The 15042-nt window shown below is 36.7% G+C and overlaps 3 protein-coding genes across 3 annotated transcripts; all 3 read left to right on the top strand.

Moving 5' to 3' along the window:
* Positions 1–547: 547 nt before the first annotated feature.
* Positions 548–4656, top strand: MSRA5 (Peptide methionine sulfoxide reductase family protein). Its single transcript, XM_089151334.1, is given in 5 exon segments — positions 548–842; positions 844–969; positions 3441–3553; positions 3630–3774; positions 3985–4656. Coding segments are annotated over 5 exon segments (753 nt in total). The 5' UTR covers positions 548–671; the 3' UTR covers positions 4183–4656.
* A 1401-nt stretch (positions 4657–6057) lies between these two features.
* On the top strand, positions 6058–9571 carry LOC149017032 (uncharacterized). The gene is made up of 3 exons (XM_089153802.1): positions 6058–6259; positions 6358–6423; positions 9268–9571. The coding sequence occupies exons 1-3, from the start codon at positions 6212–6214 to the stop codon at positions 9313–9315; spliced, it is 162 nt and encodes a 53-aa protein (XP_089009928.1). The 5' UTR covers positions 6058–6211; the 3' UTR covers positions 9316–9571.
* A 1404-nt stretch (positions 9572–10975) lies between these two features.
* On the top strand, positions 10976–14411 carry PIN1AT (peptidylprolyl cis/trans isomerase, NIMA-interacting 1). The gene is made up of 2 exons (XM_089151333.1): positions 10976–11455; positions 13808–14411. The coding sequence occupies exons 1-2, from the start codon at positions 11221–11223 to the stop codon at positions 13930–13932; spliced, it is 360 nt and encodes a 119-aa protein (XP_089007459.1). The 5' UTR covers positions 10976–11220; the 3' UTR covers positions 13933–14411.
* The last annotated feature ends 631 nt before the right edge of the window (positions 14412–15042 follow it).

The following is a 15042-nucleotide window of genomic DNA, read 5'->3' as shown; positions in this document are numbered from 1 at the left end:
AAAATTGGCAAACCAAGAAGTTTAAGAACTACCCCAATGTAACATGATGGCTTATATCAATTAGGGTGCGATTTTGAGCAATTATAAGGAATGTAATCAAGGAGAAGAAATAATAAAATTTGATGACATTCATTTATTTTTTTCTTTTTAGTTTAATAAAGTTTTTTTAGTTTTTTTTTTTTTTTTAATTTTTTTATAAAAACAAAAAGTTTAAAGAGAAAAATTACTAGTAATAATAATAATTATTATAATATTATAAAACAAAATTACATTTTTGGTACTATGTATACCATTTATATCCACCAATTCAAGGATTTCACATGATTATGTTTTAAACAGATTGATCTATGAATATAGGTTTCATACTCATGTGAGTTATGAATGAATGGGACGAATGAGTAGACTGACCTTAAACACTTACTGATCACTAATATCGGTGGGGTTATAGCGTAGGTCTACCCCTCTTAATATTAATAATTATTATTATTATTATATTTATTTATATCCCATCTGATTGTTTGTCCACCCAAAAAAAAAATCCACCTGATTTTGTTGGCCGGAAAGTGCAAGGGTTGTACAAAGGGTTCCAAGGACCGGGAAGTTTTTTTTTTGGTTTGGTAGTAATTTATGTGCAAAGGGTTTTTGTCTCTCGGACAAAGCAAAAGGCAAAAATGAGGGTGACGACGATGAATCTGGCTTCCCTTCATCTCCTAGGGTTAGCTCTTCTGAGCATCTTAGCGTCAGAGGGAGCTCTGAGCATTAGGTTGCCTGATCATGGCTATGTGACTACGAGTGTTCCCCCAAATCAGCCTTTGAAGACGGCGGTTTTCGCCCTAGGGAGCTTTTTGGAGGTCTGAAGCTGTGTTCGGATGCTTGAATGGCGTTGTGCGGACCACCGCCGGGTATGCTGGAGGAACGAAATCCAATCCTGAATTTAGAAACTTGGGAAACCATGCCGAATCCGTTCAGGTTTCATCTTCGTTTCCCTTCTCTTTAATCGCTAGCTGATGTGCCGTAGCAACTAAATTCAATCCAATTTCTGTTGTAGATTTGTGTCTGTATTTGCTAATTTTGAGTAGGTTATGTTCCATTGTTGTGAATTGGTCTTTGATGGATCGTAGATGCCATACATCGGAATTCGTAACTTTTTCTTTATTGGAATGTAGAGATTCTTGTTATATTTATCAATTCCTTCTCCCCCATTGTCCAATTGTTTGCGTACTGAAAACTTAAGAAATTGTTGAATGGTTACTTGTCAAGGAGAAGTGGTTGGATTTGTATCAATTTATATCAGTCCATCTATTCTGGCATGTCTTGGCATTTTTTTCATGAAAGCTTCATTCTCCTGGTGGAATCATCTGTAATCAATTCTGTATCACTGTTGAGATTTTGGGAAAGATGCTTAGTTTTGTTAATTTTTCATCGATTTTCTATAGATTATGCTGTATAGGGTTGTTGCCCATGTGGTCACATTGTGTTCCTTTATGACGTAGAGATTGTTGGAATTTGACATCTTCAGTTACTTATTTTGGGGTCTCAAATCTACTCATCAGTGAACTGCTTGCAGCCTCTGCACTAAGATATATATGTTTTTTGGAATTGACTATGGTATGTTTGTCTTTTGAAGTTTAAGACTCTAGAAACACACACACAGAGAGGGATGTTGATGAAATTTTTTGAAATTATTTTAACTTCTGCCGTACTCAAATTGCTTGTGGAATTAAGTGTCTTCCTGTCTGCTGTGTACATGGTGTATGGATTTATATCATTTTTGAGTATGAGATAAGGTAACTTCATTAACGTTGGCGAGTGATGATGGCTTGGTATGCCTAGTTGATTAAGGAACATATAAGTTGGCCATTGTCAATAGTGTGATGAAGGATGGTCCTAAGATCCTGTCCTCACTGCTGATGGGTCTTGAGATTCAAATCAAACCTTGTCAAATTAAGGGGCAGGGGGTACATTAATTTTGCATGTAGAAGAACCCTCTGGAGCTTAGGATTAAGAAAAATGTGAAGATATGATGTAAATGGGGGCTATTTGATGAGACCGACAGAAAAAGATGCAATCAGGTGGTTACAACTACTTATATTAGCAGGAATTATCAGTGCTATCAAGAATAATTCAGCATCAGAGTGCGGAAACTGAATTTAAATTTGAGCAGAATTTGTTAGTAATACCAACTTAGCATAAAATCAGATCTCTCTTAATTGGGGTTGGAAAAACAAATTCACATATAATGTGAATTATTTTTCAGATGATACAACATATTATTGAAATCAAAAGAAAATTTCGAGTCCAGCAATGTCAAATTTGCTTCAAGCCATCAAGGATTGAAAAAATTCACGAGAACTTTGATACAAAATAAGAATCATAAGACCAGTGCAACGGCAGCAACTAAATCACCAAGACATTAGACATCCTTACATCATTCAGGAAGCCAGCAGCTTCATTGTTAATTATAAAAAAAAAAAAAAAAAAAAACAGCTACTTCAGCATGTATTTATGGAGTCTCAAATATTCCTACTCTTTGTATAACTTTGAAGGAAAAAGTCTAACTCTAGCTTATGTAGGACTTGAAAAGAAATCCATTATTTTAAAAATCTCTCATAAAATCCAATTAGATTTACCTTCCCAACTATAATTATTGCCAGTTCAACTAATAAGTAATTCATCTTGACTAGAAATAATAAGATGTGGTGGAAGTGTTCTCCAATTTACTTTGACAAATAAAACGTAATCGACAAGTACTATTTTTTTAATTATTGATTTCATTAAGAGTAATTGACAATAATTCATAAATGATATTCCTGCATCAAAAAGGTGAATGACGTTCCACCTGACCAGGGAAAGTGTGTCCTTTAGTTTGGTCCAGGAGGAGTTTTGACATCCTTTGTATGGTTATTTTGTTACAATGTAGCTTGTGTCACTTCTTGGGGATGTTAATTGATGCACAAAAGTACTGGATGCAACACCAATGGCAACAGCAGCTTGGCCTTTGTCCTATCCAAATGGAGTCAGCTGCATGGATGCCTGCCCTCTAGTCAGCTCTGTTTAAGGTCATGTCCAAGAGGTTGAATGTTGGAACAAAATGAATATAACTGATTATACATAAAAGGACGGTGCATTTCATGCTGGTGACAGGATACGAGGGTAGTGACCTGTAATATGCTATTGGGAAATATATTGTATATTTGGAATGTATCAGCAAGTGGGGAGGACACATAAGATTTGATTGATCCACAGTATTCTAGTTTTAGCCAGATAATGGAATTCTTAGATATTCATCAATTGCTTTGTGATATTTTCTGCTGGAAGGTTGCAACACTTTTGAGTAAACTTGCTATATTATTGAATAAGTGTTACTATATTTGGATGTGTTCTTCTTTGTCATCATTTTAACATAACATACATGTCGGCTTTTTGTGGATGCTTCACAGATTGAATATGATCCCAAGTTGATTAGTTTCAAGCAACTTTTGGAGGTCTTTTGGTCTAATCATGATTCTAGGCAAGTGTTTGGCCAAGGTCCTGATGTGGGTTTTCAGTATAGGTAGTATGTTCATGACCTATAGCTGTGACATTTTAATTTTTATCAAAGGTACTTGATGAATATGGAGTATTTGCAGGTCAATAATCTTCACTAATGGAACTGAAGAAGTTAGATTGGCTGCTCAGAGCAAAGAAAGGGAACAAACCAAATCAAGGAGCAGTATTGTGACTACAGATATTCAGCAGTTGGGAACTTTTTACCCTGCTGAGCATGAACATCAGGTACAGTGGCCACAAAATTTTTTCTTCAGTGAAGTTTGTTGTTTCCCAGTAGACCTGCTAACGCAACCCAACTTTGTGGATGACCGATTGTACTTAAAAAGTGAAATCCGTTTTTAGAATTTGAAAGTTTATTTGCTGCTGGCACAATATTGTTATTGTTTATCAGTTAATTATTAATTCATAGTTCATCCATTATTTTAAACTTGACAGAAATTTGAGCTCAAGAGAAATCACTTCCTCCTCCAACTTATTGGGAATATGCCAGAGGAGGAACTTGCTAAATCAACCCTAGCAGCTAAACTTAATGGTTATGCAGCAGAGCTTTGCCCATTAAAGTTCCAACGGCTGATTGATGCCAAGATCAATGAAATCCTAAGAAAAGGTTGGCCCATCTTGAGAGAAGTCTAGTTTGAACTCATTGGCTTTGTATACATTCAACTGGCGAGTGGAAGTTCGGTTTGATGTTGAGACTTGAAAATTACAAGCTGATGAGGAGAATGGAAGAAAAGTTCAAGTGTTGTTTGTGCCACTGTGGCAAGGTTGTGATGGCTTTGGGGTTTCAACAGCCTGTAGCCTGTAGTTCTGGTTGTATGTGATTCCTAGCTGTTCGGTTTTAAAGATATAAACTGCATGAAGATTTATCTGTACAAAATTTTCCTGGTAATGCATCTGAATTGGGAAATTGTGAGTTGCAAAACAAAGGTATATGAGGTAACTCTTGCATAATTTCACAGCTTCCTTTCCTTGGGATTTTAAAACGCATGGATTACCTTTCAGTGGTACTCGTGTCAATCTCTGAAATCCCACATAATGTTATAAGACATGAGATACTGAAGTGAGAACCTTAATCGTACTCAGATGTTCTTGGGTGAAGGAATGGTGCGGAGCCATAATTCTTTGATTAGGGGGATTAGGGGGCTTTTGCCTGAGTGGTTCACAGGAAATCCATGAGAAATATAAAATGATTCCAGTGGAGTAACGTTTTCTCAAATTAGCTTATTTTTATTTGTTCCCATACCATATTTTGTAACGTGAGGGAAAAAAAAAAATGAGAGATGTTTTCCGGCTCGATGGGTTGAGCCAAATGATTATCCCACTCCATGGATCAATGGGGGACGAAAATTAAATGTTCACCCTTTAATTTAATTTAATGTTTCTTTCTGTATATTCCATCGTTTTCTTCTCCTTGAGTCAAATCAAATCAATATGCAGGTGTTGGTCGATTTCTTTGTCCTTTGGAAGTTAAAAATGAATATTGTAATTTTCTTCAGTTTGCTGGTGGAAATTTATCCTGTGCATTTATGTGTGGATGAGCCAGTTTTAAGAGAAAGAGTTTAGAGGGAAACTTATGAAAGTATGCTAAAACTTGAGTGACAATGCTTTTGCTTCTAAAAGCATGTTTATTAAATGTCTTGAAAAAAAATGTTTTGATTCTAGAAACAATCATAAGTGTTTCTAGTGTTTTTTTAAGCATAAATACTTGGCGGTTTATCAAATAAGTGTGATGGTTTTATTTTTTGAAGGGTGCATGTGAAGAACTCAAAACATTTAGGCATTTTGAGAAACACCAAAAAATGGTTATGCTTCAAGAAAAACTAGAAACAATTCTAAGTGTTTTTTGAAGTAAAGATACGTGTTTAGGCATTTAATAAAACTTGCTTTTAGAAGTAGAAACAATACTCGTAGTAGTTTAATAAAACCTGTTTCTTGAAATTAATTCGAAAAATGTAATAGAACTTACGAGAATTACCATTGTTATATTTAAAGTGTCAAATTCTAGAAATACCATTTTTAAAGCTATTTCACTTAAATTTCTCCTAGACACTCAAATTTTTTTTTTTTTTTATTTTTCGAGCTGGAGTTTATTCGGGTTAGCTCGCGCGTACACCTTGACTACATCTTTTGGCTAGACGCCTCGATGAGAGTTGAACCCACAATCTCTTTACTAAGAGGTGTGGGTCTAACTGTTAGAACAACTCTGTGTTGGCCATGGCCAAACGCTCAAATTGTTGCTTCTGTTTCTCGAGTTTTTATCCATGTTGCAAACTTCATGTGAAATAAAATGGTTTTATCAAACTACTTTTGACCGATATGTGCTTAAGAGACACCAAAAAACTGTTCTTCGAGACGAGTACTAGTCATAAATTTATGTTCTTGCCCTTTAGCCAAAATATGAGGATGCTTTTTGGTATTGACAATTGACAAAAAGTGAAAAGGCAATAGAAGGGGCACTTTTGGTATTTTACTTATATAAAATCAAATACTCAAATGGGTGAATGGAATGGATGAATTGGTTGCTCTCAAACTATCGCCGAGGTAAATCACATTTTCCGAATTCTAGGGCTGACTTGCTGAACTCTCGAGGGCTCTCTCTCATCCTCCCTCCCTCCTCTCTTTGCAAATTCTTCCTTCAATTTTCATCAATTGCAGAGCTTCTATGGCGCCACCTCCAGGTCCTTATTCCGGCACAAGCACGCTCGCCTTGGTAAAATTCCTCACTTTCCTTGCCTTTCCATTTTGCATGGAATGGTTGTTGTCAAGTTTCTTAAGCTGTCTTTCTTTTCCTGATTCTCACCGCTGCAGGTGGTTCGTGCATCGGCTTTCACTTTCGGTGTCGTCTATGGAACCGTCAAGCTCAAGTATCTTAAGGTATTTCCATTTTTCCCCTATTTTACTCTCTTTGAACTATAATTCCGGATCTGTTCAGTCCACCTTACTTGTATTCTCGATCCTTTATTTGGCTCTGTATGTCATATTATTATGCTTTTCGGGGGTCGATCACTGGGATTCCGTTGTACGGGATTGATGCAAAGGGAAAATATTGGCTTTAATGTTGTATAGAGAGTTCACGGTAGATTTTATTTGGAGATAGATTTTTTCGCTAATCCTTTTTTTATGATTTTTCTCTCGATATGCATGGTACTCGATCGGAAATTCATTTTTTTGGAGATCCGTGAGGTCTCTTTCTTGAAGCCCATGCTTTTTGATGAATAACTGGAAGATTCTGCCGCTTTGGTTATGCTTTTTAGTGTTAGTTTGGGATGTATGTCATTGTCTTAATGCATTGACCTCCTTAGACAATGACAACGCTTTCAACTAGGAAGTTTCTGAGAATCAAATTGTGTGGTTGCGTGCAGTAATTTCTTTCAGTCTGAGAATCCATATTGAAGGAACTAGAAGAGCTAGGGGTAGACCTAAGATAACCTTAGGGGTCGGTGGAGGAAGTAGCTTAGGCCTTGTATCTAGCTGAGTTTTCAGGAGGCCCTTTAGTTGGGGGCTCTTTTTTTTTTTTTTTTTTTGTTCGGTTCTCTCTCCCTCTATGGACATTTTCGATGATCTTTGTTTTCTTGTGCAAGTTAATTTGCTTGGTCAAAAAAAGTTATGATGTGAGAAGTTTGGATGCTTTTGAATGACTTGTATCCAATTGGGGTAAACAATAAAGTACCTGCTTCTCAAGGAATCCTTCCCAGATCTTTGGATTTCTTTGAGTAGCTACTCTGTTGCATATCATGATTGTTCTTATTAGTATCCCTTTAGAAAAGGGGAAAGAAGATTTTCTGTTTACTGGATATTTGTTCAATTATTGTGCATATTGCTTCTCATGTCATTTACCAATGAAAATAAGGAACCTGACAGTTGTGTGGACTCTCTGAAACAAACTTTTTCCAATGTTGGTAAAATACAATCTGTTTTCCGATAAACAATTGTCATCATTATCCAACCTTTTGTTCCTAAATAGTTACAGTTGCTACTTAGTTTTGATGTATGGCATAGAATGTTTATTGGGGACTTCTTGGAACTTGGAAGCCAGAAGTGAACGATAAAAAAAAATCCATATGTAGAACAGTTGGAAAAAAATTTGACTTGAAGCCCAGTAAAGGTGGATAGGGATTTGAGGAAAATTCAAGTAACAAATAAAATGAATGTACGGCAATTTGGCCTGTTGACCCATCTGCATGCATGACTTTTCCCTGTACAATTGTTTTCAGAACTTACAGGAGATTAATCGCTTGAAGGAACTCTATTTCATGGAACTTTGTTTATAATCATATGGAAGACAATTTCACTGACTCAATGAGAAACTTTGGTTGCCTTGCTTTTTAATCAATATATATCAGTTGCCCTTCATAAGCTATAACTTGTGTCGAAATTTAATCTCATTCATAAAAACAAAACATTGGATTTATGAAACCTAAACAACAGCATCTGCCTAATAGACGCAAAAATGGCACTGGGAAGCAGAGAGAGACTGGCCCGCCAGCATAGTCAAGAAATTCATATTATAGATACAACAGTGGCTGAATCATTGAACCCAACCACCTGAAGGTCACAATATTTATATTATAAAAGAAAATCAAAATATTTTGTGTGTGTGTGTGTTTTTTTTTTTTTTTTTTTTTGGGGGGGGGGAGGTTGGGTTTCTTTCCTTTGCTGGTATAGAAATGTCAAGGAGTTCTCTGTTTCCTTCTTTGCCAGTGTTAAGGAAATCTGGTGTATGTTCCTAAGCATCTGTTTTAGATTTAGAGGGGCTAGGTATCGTACTCTTGTGTTCTTGTAGTCCTGAAGAGTAGTTCGTGTTCTCATAGTTTTGAAGGATGACTTGTTGTTCCAAAGGATAGAATGAAGGGGATGACCCTACTGTTGTGTTGGCAAAGCCAGGTTGTGGGCGGAGAAAAGTGGGCATGGGGACATGGGTCCGGGCACAGCCTCCCTAAGAGAGCCATTCCATTTAGGACGGGATAGATTGGGTGGGCACGAGCAGTTTGGTGTCTGAGCCGATTGGTCAGACGACAACTACTTCCACTTATTAGATTAGTATTAGCCGCCTACAGAATGGAATGGAATGGAATAATGCAAAGCGCTAGAAGGTGAAGAAGCAAGCAACTCCCTGCCCTGACTGGGAGCTGTAGGGTCTCCCCATCTCTCCTAAACTTCCCCCGGTCTTCCACCCGAGCTGTTTGTAGTTCCGAAGGATGATGCATTGTCTCAAAAGACATCTCATCCAATGCCCAACCCCTAATGGAAAGAGATTGCATTCACAAGGTCTTTTTCTATTAATATTACTGTTACCAGTCTCATGTACTTGCTTCATGTATTTCATATACTAGTTCTCATGTCTCAATACACGTTCACATTCCTTGTTCTCAATGCTAATTTAACTTTTGTTATGGCCTCAAAAAAATTTAACTTTTGTTCAAACACATTATACTTGTAATGTTGCGATGTCTTAGAATTATTACAACCACATCACAGCAAACACTTTAATTAAGACGTATATTTCCGTGTTCATTACATTTCATTTACATGTCGTTCATACAGTAAGGTGGTCCAATTGTAGTGGACCCTCTGAGATAAGAAAATCTCTTCCATTTTTGCCTCGGATGCTTTTTTTTTTATATACACGTACAATTAGACTTGTTTTATCAGTCATTGTTATACTTGTGTATGGTAGATGATAGCTAATTATTTAGCAATGCTTTCTTTTTCTGTCAGGCCAAGGCAAAGGCACAGCAGAAGGCTGAGGCTAAGGGACATCACTGAAGCAAGAATGGATCCCATTGTTGATTTCCAATAAGCAAAATGATAAACCCTTTAGGAATCCTGTAAAGTTTTGGCAGACAATGATCCCTCATTGACAATTCCTGCAATTTTGTTTAGCCGATTTTTCCTACGAAAGGATTATGATTCAGCTTATATCTTCTAGTGTGTTGTGAAAGAGAAACTGTTAAAAGGGATTTTTGCACAAACCCTTGATTGAAAAATAATCAATCAATCATTCATCAACTTTTGGTTTTTATGTTGTATGGTTGCAGCATTATTCTGGTTGCAGAAAGTTTATATGATTTGCAAGATGTGGTATTGTTTCCTGACCATAATATCAGAAGTGTTGATAAAATTATCGAAAGCTTCTGGTAATAGTTCAAAAATTGAGCCATTGATTCACGGCAGAACTTTAAATTTTGCTGATGGTTCAGATGTCATCATGTCAAGATCTTTTACATGCAGTGGATTGTTAACAGAGGGGTGCTTTTGTCTGGGCATATATGAAGTTGAGCGGGTTACGGAGTTGCATGAAACAAAAATGAAGCCTTTGTGGTATCTGCTACTTTGATGCTACGGTATGGCAATGGACAACCTAGCCTTGCGTTCATTACTTGAGGAACGAGCAACAAAGTTATTTCTCTTATGTTCAGATAAGATTATAGTTGTTTTAGTGAGTAATAAAATATTAGTTCATTCACGGTGACCAGCTTTTGAGAGTACAGAAATGTTCCAAAGCTGCTGAGGTTTATGTTTGATTCCAACGCATACCAGCATTTTCTAGACTCTCTCTCGACAGATTTCGGCATGGTAAACTAATACGTATCATCTATTATTATTAATACCCTGAAACATGTTTGAGGGGTTGATGAGTTTTGCAGATTATAAAATTATTCTTTCAAAAGCTCAAGGAGTTGGTCCAGATGGCAAAAATTAGTGGCTTGTAGTATGATTTCAAGAGTTTGAATCTCAAGGTGAAGTTCTGTTTAAGTAAATGTTTACCTCATTTTAGTATTGCACGTTTGTTCAGTTGGTAAAATCAATACCTCTTAGTGAAGAGGTTATGAGTTTGATTTCTGCCTGAAATGGTTCATGCATGTTTGCCTGTTTAAAAAATGATAAAATATCTTTAGCTCTTCTTTTTTCATCTTTTAACTCCTCAACAGGTGTGGATAGTTAACTCCTCTTTCTAACCCAAAGCCTAGAAGATGACAGATGCCTACTTGTGACCTTTTTGACGTATATTGTTTAACTTTCTTTTTCCACTAAGTTTTTTATGCATGGGTTCTTCTATTGGACCATGAACTAATGTTGAGTCTCTTTAATGCAATGTATTACAAATGGGTCCTAAATACACTAATATCGTTAACTAAGTATTTTCAAATTTTAAACATGAAGAGACCAAAATGCCCCTCAAGTTATTTAATACATAATTTTAAAAAGAAATCATTGATTATTAAGTGTTAATTATATTATTAAAAAAAATATATATATATATAATCTAGGGGCATTCTGGTCCATTTAAAAATTTGTGTTAGTCTTGTTAGGATCCACACATAATATAGTGCACTAAAGACACCCATATGTGAAAACTCTTTTCTATTTTATTTTGTTTACGATTTACAATAACTAACGTTTATCCAGGGCCAAAAAAAGGAAAAAGGAAGAAAAAAAACACTCTTTTCTCCTAAGCGCGCAGGTCTGCAATCGCCTTGCTTTTTTAACACCTTATTATCGGGGTTACGAAGATAATAATTTAAGAAATTAAAAAAAGGATAATCGTAAGAGAAGAACCGGTGATAAGGGATCATTGAACAGCTACCTCCAATCAGCTCTTAAACAAAGTGGAACGGAAGAGAAGAAAGGTTCGGTTACCAGCAACAGAAGCAAAGGAAGAAGATAATCATGTCGAATTCCAATCAAGTTAGGGCTTCCCATATCCTCATCAAGCATCAGGGTTCCAGAAGAAAAGCTTCTTGGAAGGATCCAGAAGGTCGCATCATCATGAACACCACCAAGGAGAGCGCTATCTCTCAGCTTAAGACTCTTCGTGAAGACATCGTCACCGGCAAGGCCAAGTTTGATGACTTCGCTTCTCGCTACTCCGATTGCAGCTCCGCCAAGCGCGGTGGCGATTTAGGTTACTCCTTCTTCCCTTTCTACTCGATTACTTTCTATAGTTTTCTTTACCCCCTTGATTTTCTTTTCATCGATTCTGAATTTTTATTTTTTTCCCCACGTTTCTCTGTTACTTGGGAACCAAAGATTTAGGTTTTTTTTTTTCTCACTTGGAGAATTGTATCTACACTCTTCTCACCTTGGTCCCGTATTCATGTGGTTTCCCATAGTTGAATTTAACTGCGTATTTTAATGGATTTTTTCTTCTTCTATACCTTCAATGTTTTTTGTGAGTTGTCTTAGCTGAATCTTTCGCACTGATAACCCAACGATCCCATTTAATTTGACTCCTTCAACTTCTCCATTACAACGATTACTTTCCCACTGTTAATGGACTCTTCATAATTAAACCCCTTAGATAATCACAAATGAAAGTGCGCTGCGTGAATTACCATTCAGCCAATAAGCACTAACTTAGTCAGATTAAAGTTCATTTGGGTGACCATATGCAACAACCCCTTGAATAGACACTGTAAACTAATTGTCTGGTGCAATTCACAGAAAGCTGGAATTTTGAAACATGAGAATGCAAATGGTCTAGCCAATGTGTATACACGCTCATGAAGAATTTCAATATAGTATCAGAATTTACCCACCCACTGTTTGTAATGGACGCATCTTTTATAACTTCAAGTGGACGGTTGTTTGACTTTCAGACAGATCAGTTGATAGAAGCTGTGGGTAGTGGGACTGTCTGTAGTATTGCCCTGGTCATGAAGAGTTTCTTAGAATTTAGAAAGATATCTTAATTTTCCCCTCTTTTCCCACTTTTGCTGTAGTGACCTCAGGGAAATGCATCCACTGAGGCTATTTTCTTTCTGCTGTTAGTGAGCAAATCTTCGTGTACACTAGAATTCAAGACAGACCTGTCATGGATCCTAGGGAAGCACAAGAAAATCCATTGTGGGGATGAAATATTTAGAATAGGGAATGACTTTCCATGCTGCTTCTATGCTAAAAACATCATGTACACTAGAATAGTAAACATATTAACGTGCCTACGAGATACTCTATTGACTGATGATTACAGAATCTAATCAGAATAGGTGAATGCTCCATGGACCTCAAATTCATTTAGTGATAATAGCTTGTGTACCTTCATCAATCTCTGAACCCCAAGTAGAAACTCCAACTTATGTCCTAAGATAGATAGAGAACTCGTGGCATCTGGCCTTATCTGACCTGATATATAAGGCAAGGTTGGATTACTGCAGTTTGCATTTCCTAAAATTTTCTAGGATCCTGATAACAAGGATACTATTGATAATAGAGTCAGAAGTTGACAATACTGTACAAATTATGATAAAACCTGTAGCTCAAGATGAGCCTTCCCAAGTAATAATTGTCAGTGTCGATCAATAAGTTTGCCAACAACATATTTGTGGGGAGGTAATCTGAATATTTCTGACCAATTATGTCAAAACTAAATGCTAATGCCCATCATCAATAATTTGTTAGTGTAGCTTGGGAAATAAATGTACTTTTCTGGAGGGGTATGACAGCCACCTTTAATACATGGGAAGTGTCTCATGCATATCATGGTGACTTATTGTTAATCATCACTTAGGAGTACTGGAAGATTTTCTAGAGACAAACTAAGGTGCAAAATGCCATTAGAGTTGCATGTTTCCTTCCTTGATCACAGCTGTTTGTGCAGAATGCATTATATTCCATATGGTTATCTTGCAAGTAGGCTTTCTAGTGTTTGGGGCTGTCTCGTTCTTCCTTGGTGTCTTTTTTAGCTCAGATGAAGATTTGCTGCTAGCGGGTTTTTTTCAGAGACAGAAATGAAAAGGTTTTTGTTGAAGTTTTCAAGATAGGCTGGGGAGTCACCAGAACTGTCCCAGTGGGCCCTACCTTCCCACATCCCCCCCATCTCTCTCTCTCTCTTCTTTTGTTGCTTTTTTAGCTTCTTATCAACAAGTTGAAAGAAGATTCAAGTCCGTATTTAATTTTTCTTTGAGTTAGTTGCCATTCTTTCATCCTTTTAGTCCCCTGAAAAGAAGTTGTCTATCATTCTGTTGTAGAGTTTGTAGATTACTGATAAAAAAGTAAACAAAGATCAGGTTTTGTGTTCACAATTTACTAGACTAAACTCAATTATGATGCATTACTATTATCATCCAAAAAAAAAAAAAAATTCATTTAATTGGCTATGCCCTTTTTCCCTGTTTTTTCTTCCCAGCCTCATTAAGTTGTAATAAGGCCAACTACTTGTTATTGTATTGGTTTTTTTACCAATCAGTCTCCTATCTTATATGCACACATCTCATAATGCACAACTGAAACAAATTGTCTTCGGTGATTGTTGCAGGTCCTTTTGGCAGAGGGCAGATGCAGAAGGCTTTTGAAGAAGCAACATATGCTCTGAAAGTTGGAGAGATCAGTGACGTTGTGGATACTGATAGTGGTGTCCACATAATCATGAGAACCGGCTGATTGTGATCCAAACACCAGTGCATTCAGTTTTCTACAGACAGCTCGTCTCCAAGTTGGTTTTTGCTGGTTATCAATTTAGGGGCAGTTGAGCCATATTACACCTTGGATGACTATTCAGGGAGCATTTGTTGTGATCCTTCCGTAAATGCCTTACTACGTTTTGAGACATTATTTGGAGGGTATTGGGGAAATGATTCATGGCCACAAGAGCCGTTTTTCATGTATTTCTAATGCAAACGCATTGATTGAAGTAACATCGTTGGGATTTCTTCAATTTCTTTTGGATGTAGTGTCTTTTAATCTGCGTTCTTATGTCATTGTCTCTTGTCAATTCTCTGTCTCGGTGAGACCTACCCTTGAATGGTTTGCACTACTACGGAATGTTAGTCTAACTGAAAGGATTCAACAAAGTGACGAACTTACCGTAATGCATGTTACACATGAATGTGATTTTGTGGGCAGGTTATGAAATCAAGTTTCCAGGAACCTTTGCTTGGCGTCAATTTTCTTCTTTATATTAGCAGAAATGGCGAAATCAACCAACAGAATGTCTGGGTAAATAAAGAGATGAATGGAGCATACAATTGGTTAGTGCACTATTTGAGTTTCGATTTTTAAACTTGGGCTTTTTGAACCATTTTCAAGATATATCCAGTGGTTGAGGGAAGAGATCTTAGCCATTAAAGTGTCATCATTCCCTCTGCTCTCCAGGGTCACAAGAATTGGAGAACCATAGACCAAGATACTTTTGATTCACCATTGGGCGACTTGGTCATGGTTATCCACGCAATGCTCTATGTTTGTATTCAGTATATACTTTAATATTGGTATAAAAAATCATCCTATCTACCCTAAAAAGAGTCATCCAAATTTAACAGTACAATAAAATCTTCACATGAAACTACTGTAAAGTTTGACTGTGGCTGCATTCCTGGGAGAATGTGAGGGAGGGAAAACAACTTCATCTCTTTAGGTTTCATATTCTTACAAATGAGAAATGCATTAAACTTATTGTCCCCTACTATTTCCCTCTCCTTCTGTGTAGCAAATTTGAAAGAAACCTAAGATCAGTTCCAGGCTTTTGGCCACAGAGCAAGAAACTAAGACAAG

Source organism: Hakea prostrata, chromosome 4 (assembly GCF_041222555.1).
Source record: "Hakea prostrata isolate BN-2017 chromosome 4, UWA_Hpros_2, whole genome shotgun sequence".
NCBI classification, from domain to species: Eukaryota; Viridiplantae; Streptophyta; class Magnoliopsida; order Proteales; family Proteaceae; genus Hakea; species Hakea prostrata.
This window is presented reverse-complemented; position numbering and strand designations above follow the sequence as displayed.